The 7,773-nt window shown below is 35.2% G+C and overlaps 1 protein-coding gene across 1 annotated transcript; it reads left to right on the top strand.

Moving 5' to 3' along the window:
* Nucleotides 1-4,393: 4,393 nt before the first annotated feature.
* On the top strand, nt 4,394-5,253 carry LOC141649022 (uncharacterized). The gene is made up of 2 exons (XM_074457725.1): nt 4,394-4,784; nt 4,922-5,253. Exons 1-2 carry the CDS (start codon nt 4,394-4,396, stop codon nt 5,251-5,253), a joined length of 723 nt encoding a protein of 240 aa, XP_074313826.1.
* Nucleotides 5,254-7,773: the final 2,520 nt, after the last annotated feature.

Below are 7,773 nucleotides of genomic sequence, written 5' to 3'. Positions count from 1 at the left end.
AACCTTTAGCTAGAGAACGATTTGAAAAAACTTTGTCTAGAAATTATCTTAATTAATGATAATTGACGTTTTAATGTTTATTTTTCTCCCAATGATTGACGAGTTCGGGATAAAGTTGAATTGTATCCATATTATGTTAGATGAATACATTTTTTATGCATGATTTGAATGTGTATTTTATTATATGAATCTAGTTGTTTTTCTTGTACAAAACGTAATATTTGTTCATGCAATTTATCTTATATCATATGATTTAATATTTCATTGTTTCCCGTATTATTACTCCTAAATACTCCCTCCCATCCAAACCAAAGGTAACACTTCTTCAATATATGTAAGGAGTATTATATTGAAGTGTTACCTTTGGTTTGGATGGGAGGGAGTATGTTTAGAGATAAAAATATTCTTCGAATGAAATAGTTCCTCATATGTAGTATGATATAATCTTAAAAAAATTTGCTAGTTATTTTGTGTCTTTGAGTCTCACACAAAAACTCCCGTCACAAAATATCTTCCGAATACTCTTTTGCTGAAATAAGAAAAGATAAGGGAATCTTTAAGATTTGACTCCTGCCAAAACTCTATCAAATCTTTTCATATCTTTCTTTTTCTCTTCTTCCTCACGTCATATCTCTCTTTTTCTCAAAAACAATCTTTCCTAAACCTAATAATTATACCTATATAAAAAACCAATCTTTACTCTTCTCCTATCACCATCAAAGCGTAAAACAAAACAAAACACAACACATCAACAAGTTTTTGCTTCTCTCTTTCCAAACTACCTTTGACCATGGCACCTAAGAAGACAAATCAAACTCCTAAAAGCAACATTCGTACACGATCCTCTGCTTATGTATCGGACACGAGATTTTAAAGCTGATTTAAAATTGCAAGGTTGGGGCAAGTTTCTTACTACCCCACACGACATTACCTAGTCCAATTAGCTCAGTTTTGGGGTACTTTGAGGATTGAAAAGATGTTATGTGCTAATTTTGGTGAGAAATTCGTCAAGATAACAATGGAGGAATTTGGTAATATGGTGAGTCTTAGTTCCGAAGGGATTGAGATTCAGACGTGGGATGGCTGGAGATCGGTTGATGATGAGGCAAAGTTGAGGTATAAACGGTCCTTTGATTGAGGTGCTATGTTCAATTCTCAAGTAACTCCTTCTCTCTGTCGTCTATTGCAAAGCTGTGGTTGAATGTTGTTCATAACTTCATTCTACCAAGAAAGAAGGAAAAGAGCAAGGTGCATAGCCAGGACGTCAGGTTGTTGTATCACATTCTCAATAGAGATAAGGTAAATATACCATTCTTAATTTTCAGTCATATTGAATATGTGGTAAATCAAGTTTCTAAACCAAGTGTGGATGGTACTATTATCATACCTTATTGCATGTGGCCGTCGTCTCTCTTAAAATCAAAGGGTGTTGTCGGACAATTGGTTAAACCAGTCGTATGTGAGGACTATATGTCTGACACGATTTTAAGGCAGATGAAGTTGCTGGACGAACGTGGTTTGTTGAAGGGAATGGGTTCTGGTTCAGGTAAGGAAAAAGAGAAGGTGGGATAGATGGTAGTGGTGTGGCTACTGAGGTTGGCGAGGAGGTACTTAATGAACCTATAATAGGAGGAATGCGGTTGTGTAATGATCAAGTTTTATTTGATGGCATTCAAGCTCTTCTTGCATCGAAATTTGATGAGCTTGAAAAGAAAGTGTTTGAGAAAATGGATGAAAAGAAGGCTGGTGAAGGGTCAGATAGAGGATCAGTGGGTAATGCTTAAGTGATGAAGGGCATTAATGAAATTAAGGGTTGGATGTTGTTGATAAGCCGTAAGCTAGACACGGTTACAACTGATTTTGAGTCGACTAGTAAAACAATACTCGAATCTTTGGCTTCATTGGCTACAGTGAAAACATGTATGGATCGAATTTCATTGTTAGTCTCAAGCCTAATGCACGATATGGATGGTCTGCGAACTGGTGGAGATAAGCTGGCTGCGGGTTTGACCAAAGCAACCAAGTTGGTGCGTAATAAATCAACTATTCCAGCTTCACGACACAACAAGGTCATGGATCGTCTTCGTCAAATCTATGATGATACCTCTAGAAGTCGTTACATCCTTGATGCCAGTAACCCTAACAAAAAGTAGTCAGCCAACCTTAGGATCAATTATTTCTATATCTTTTGTTTTTCTTTTCTCTTTCTATTTCAGTTGTGTGTGAACAATTTTAATTCAGTTCTTGGTCTTGTTAATTGACTATTTCCCTATTATATTATGCATGTTCCTTATTTTGTTGACAATGTATGCTAATCTTTCATGGTATTATTCTAGTCTCTTGTCCTTTTCGATGAGGTCAAGAGGGGGAAATTAGACCTAAGATTAGATCATTGTTAGTTGTCAATCGTTTAGAACGACTTTTGATCTTGTTATCTTTCTATATGGTTTCTGTTTTAATATCGTCTAATGGTTTGATGTAGGTTTTGGATTTAATGCTTTCAATCCTCTATCTCGTACATTTATTTTGAAGTTGATACGATATCTATTTGATGGGGAATGACCTTAGAAAGAAAACTCATATAATCTTAGGAAAGACTTGACATCATCAGAAAGGGGGAATTTGTTGACCCTAGGTCTTGTTACGTTTTGAAGCATGACAAGTTTTTATAAAGATTGTTTTATTTCTAAATTTATCTTATTTATGCGTTTATGAGCTTGGTATATTTTTAGTGTATATTGTTTAGGAACCTTGCTAGTATTCAATAGAAGCATAAAGTCAATGGTCAAGAGAAGATCTACCAAGTCGTTCAAAAGTCCAAGAGTAAAGATTAAGGACATACAATCTAAAAAGGAATTTTAGAACTATGCACTTGTTTAAGTTACACTTGAAGTAACGGTGTCCTCAGAATGAGGGAACGGTAACCGCAGGTGAAATTGAGTATTGCCTGAACCTAAGGGGACGGTGCCCTCAAGTCTGCAATAACTTATATTTTTTCGAGTCCTTTCTAAAATTAATTAGAGTTTATTTTTGTTGAGATATTATTTTTTAAAGGCTCTAATATCTTATTTTTACGGAATTTATTTTCGCAGTACACATTTTACTCATTACAGTACTTTTTACACTAAAATTTCCATTTCTCTACCCTTCGCTAAAACATCAAACCTAATTCTCTCTTGCTTCTCTCTAATGAAATCCTTAACTTTCATCAACTCTTTCAAATTATTTAATTACTCAAGTATAGAAAAAGTATTTAATTCACTAATCTGTTACTAATAATTAAATTGACCCTTTCAAATAGTTTTATATTTCTTTTTTAATTAGGGTTTATGTTCGAAACTTATTGTAATTGGCGGGGAATGGTGGGAATATGAGAGTGACATAAATCCGGCCTTCGACAGAAATAGGATCGAGATCGAAATTTCTTGGGTGTTCATATGATGATACTTCTTACGGCGTCATTGTCTTGTTATGAAGATATTTGTCCAATTTATTTCTAGGGTGTAATCCTATAATGCATTGATCGAACCATTTTCATTCACAGACCCAGTAACATAAATTGAGCATTTACATAGGTGGTGTTAGGTAGCAGCGTAGTTCATTGTTATTTAGATTTTTCTAATTTTTTTTTTTTCTAAAATGTAGTATGTACTTGTATATCTATATTTATGAACACAAAGGAGTATATGTTCGTAAAAATTATTTTTGTTGCAGGAGAATGAGGGTGAAATTAGAGAGAATAGCATAGAAAGAAATTAGAGAGGGAAAATGGAAAGGGGAAATGAAAGGGGTATAATTGTCAAAGAGTACTGCGATGAGTAAAATGTGTACTGCGAAAATCAGTACCCTATTTTTAACGTGAGAGTTATTTTAGGATGGAATTCTAGTTTAGATATCTTTTAAATAAATATTTTATTTTATCTTGTTTTTCAAGATATGAAAGAATCTTTTGACAATAAGATAGATAAGCTTAGGTTTTCTTCTTTAATCACTTCTCCTATCTTTTATATATTTATGATTTCAAAATATCTTTAAAATTATTCTAACTTTATATTTTATTCGGTTAAAGCATTTATATAATATATTTCTAAACTAACCAAAATCTTTGAAGATAGAAGTATATCTTCTAAGTTATCTTTTTATAAAATATAGCTCTTAAATATTATCTTTTCTAAACTGTTTTTGGCCGAAATGTTTTAGTGAAGATTGTCTCTTGATATTTTATGAAAGATTTGGATTCAATTTGTGCAACAAGTCATTTGGCCGTGAAACTCAAGCTCGAAAGATTCTAGAGTCTTCATTCGGCTTTGACTTGTTTATATACACACATTTCTAGATCTAAATCAGCATGGCTTTCAACCTTAATTAAATCTATTCTGCTCAATGTATCAATATGAAGGTTACTGAATTGGCTTCTGCTACTTCTTTCTATCTTTCTATGGTATATGCTTTCAATGATATCCATGCAAGGGAAGAATTATGGGCTCAGTTGGTGGACTTGTCTGTTCATATCAAGGATCCTTGGCTTGTGTGTGGGGATTTCAATTGTGTACTGTCACATGCTGAAAGATTAGGAGGTAGTAGTAGTGATAATGAAATTGATGATTTCCAAAGTTGTCTGACCAGGTGTGGGTTAGTGGATAGTCCTGCTAAGGGTTCCTTTTTCACTTGGAACAACAAACAGGATGTCAGTTCTAGAGTCTATAGCAGATTGGATAGGGCACTCATTAATCAGGAGTGGAGTGATAAAATGTCTAATATGTATGCACACTTTCTACCTGAGGGTATTTTTGACCACACTCCCGTGTGCTTAAGACTATCGGTCAACAGAACAGTTTGAAAAAACCATTCAAATACTTCAATATGTGGGGGAAATCTCCTTATTATCTTCAGTGCTTACAGGGATGGTGGAAAAGTTCAGGCTATGGCACTAAAATGTACTGTCTAGTTAAGAAAATGCACCAGTTGAAGCCTTCCTTTAGACAATACAATAAGGATTACTTCTCTGATATTGAGAATAGTGCCATTCTTGCTTTGAAAAATTTAGAATATATTCAAGCCCAGCTTGCTACAGATCCTAGAGATATCTTATGGCTCCAAAAAGAACAGGAGGCTATTAGTGAATATAAGGAGCTGCAGAATGCTTGTACTCTCTTTTTGAGCCAGAAAGCTAAGGCAGCTTGGATAAAAGACTCTACTATACTGACTCTCATACCAAAGTGCAATATGCCCACTCAGGTAACCCAATTTTAGACTTGCTGATGTGTTGCCTGAGTTGGTGAGTAAAAATCAAGGAGGCTTCATCAAGGGGAGGAGCATTATTGAAAATATATTAGTATGCCAGGATTTGGTTAAACTGTACAATAGGCAGTCTAGCTCTCCTAGGTGCATGTTTAAAATGGACTTGATGAAAGCTTATGATTCTGTAAGTTGGCAATTTGTGGATGAGATTTTACAAGCTTTCAATTTCCCTCCTCATTTCTGTCAGTTGATTATGGAATGTGTTAAGAGTACGTCCTTCTCTATTGCTTTAAATGGAGAAATTTTTGGCTTCTTCCCTGGGAAGAGAGGGCTTAGACAGGGTGATCCCATGTCACCACTTTTGTTCACACTCTGTATGGAATATTTAAGTAGGATACTTCAGTGTGCTACTAGGAAGCTGCCTTTCTCCTATCATCCCTTATGTCACAGAATGAAATTAACTCATCTAATGTTCGCAGATGATTTATTGTTGTTTTGTAAGGGTGATACTAAGTCTATCATGGTCATTCTGAGATCTTATGCTGCTTTCTCTGTAGCCTCTGGTTTGAATATGAATGCACAGAAATCATGTGCATATTTTAATGGTGTGAATGAAGAGATCAAGAGAGATATTCTTTCTGTTTCTGGATTTCTGGAGGGTAAACTTCCATTTAAATATTTGGGGGTGCCTATTACTGCAGGAAGACTGACAAAGAAGGAGTGTGCTGTTCTAATTGATAAGATTGTTGTTAGAATTAAAAGTTTGGGAGCCAAACGCCTATCTTATGCAGGCAGGCTGGTGCTAGTGAATTCGGTGCTTGCTACTCTATATAATTACTGGGCTTCTATGTTTGTTCTTCCTAAAGGAGTGTTGCACAGAGTTGATGCCATTTGTAGAAATTTCCTTTGGGAAGGAAGCACAGAGCATAATAGGGCTTCCTTCATTGCTTGGTCAAAAGTTTGTGTTCCTAAGAAGGAAGGTGGGTTAGGGCTCAAGCAAAGCCAGATCTGGAACCAAGCTATCATTGGGAAGCTTGTTTGGTGGTTGGCAGAAAAACCAGACAAGTTATGGGTGCAATGGGTTCATCATATTTACTTGTAAGGGGGGCTTGGTATCTGCATCAACCTACCTCCTCTGCTAGTTGGCATTGGAGGAAGATATGCCAAGTTCGAGATCTCATACAGGATGGGTTTGTTAATCAGAGTTGGAGTATTAGTCAAGGGGGTTATAGTGTCAGCTCTTGCTATAATTGGTTGAGAGTTAAAAGGAATCATGTTCCTTGGAGTAAGTCTGTATGGAATTCCATGGCTATACCAAAGCATTCTTTTATAGCGTGGATAATTGCCAATGAAGCTCTGATGCTGAAACATAAACTGTTCAAACTTCATATCAGCACTGATGATTTATGCTGTATATGCTTGAGTCAAACTGAAACCCATATACATCTCTTTTCAGAATGTATATACAGTCATCAGATTTTGCAGTTGCTGGGCACCTGGTTGATTGCTGATTTTAGTTGTCACTCTATTCTAGTCAGTATTGCCAACAAGAGGTGGAGCAAACTAAGAAAGCAAGTATGTACCATTACCATCTTGGCTGCGTGGTATCAGATATGGAATCAAAGGAATGAAGCCAGGCTTAATGGACAAGTTCAGAGAGTTGAGAATGTAGTCAAGTGTATAAAGTCTAGTATTTCTCAGCGTTTTCATCATTGTAAACCACAAGTTATATCTGCTAAAGATACTTGTTGGTTGTCTAGAGTGCATCTTGTTTAAGCATTAGCACTAAAAATTGTATGGTAACCAAAAATGTACTTGTATTGCTGTGCTTCATGATTAATACAATTTCTTACCTTTTAGCAAAAAAAAAAAAAAACCTTAATTAAATCGATATTTTGCAAAAAAAAAAAAAAAAAAAAAAAAAAAACATTTCCGTTGCATTTGAGCATACTCTTAAAGTTTTTTTTTGCAAAACTTGTTTTTGAAAGTCTGATTTATACTAAGCACTTTTTGTGTCTAAAGTTTATCTTTTTAAAAGTGCGTAGTTTTACAATACCTTTCTAGACAATTGAATTGTAATTTTGATTTGTTTAGATTTGGTTGTAATCGTTGAAATTGAAACAAAAATAAAGGCTTAACATCCTTCTTCGCTTGAGCTTCACATCTCACATCACCGTAGGCTTAACATCCTACACCGCGAAGGCTTAACATCCTTCCCCACCGAGAGCTTAACATCTCTCAAACACCGAAAGCATAACATCCTTCAAAAGGCACGATTAGGGTTAGTCGTGTGACATTAGTTGTTTATTGTACGCTAGACCGGATTAGGCGCTCGTGGTAAACAGTTAATAAAAAGGGGTGGACATAGGCTTTTCAATTGGGCCGAACCACGTTAAAAACTTGTGTGTTATTTACCTTTTTAGTACTTTATTGTTTTTACATTTCGTTTTGCAAAATCATCAACATACTCGACAAACTTGTACCTGATTCATAAGTTGCAATTATCGAAATATACAATATATTTATACGAAA

This window comes from Silene latifolia, chromosome 3 (assembly GCF_048544455.1).
Source record: "Silene latifolia isolate original U9 population chromosome 3, ASM4854445v1, whole genome shotgun sequence".
Taxonomy (NCBI): Eukaryota; Viridiplantae; Streptophyta; class Magnoliopsida; order Caryophyllales; family Caryophyllaceae; genus Silene; species Silene latifolia.
The sequence above is the reverse complement of the archived record's forward strand: the minus strand, read 5'-3'. Positions and strand labels throughout refer to the sequence as shown.

What these genes read in the sequence shown, in the direction of transcription:
- LOC141649022 (XM_074457725.1), top strand. Translation starts at nt 4,394, where the DNA reads ATGAAGGTTACTGAATTGGCTTCTGCTACTTCTTTCTATCTTTCTATG. An exon ending in TGCACACTTTCTACCTGAGG is followed by an intron (nt 4,785 to 4,921) that starts GTATTTTTGACC and finishes GGAAAAGTTCAG; the next exon opens with GCTATGGCACTAAAATGTAC.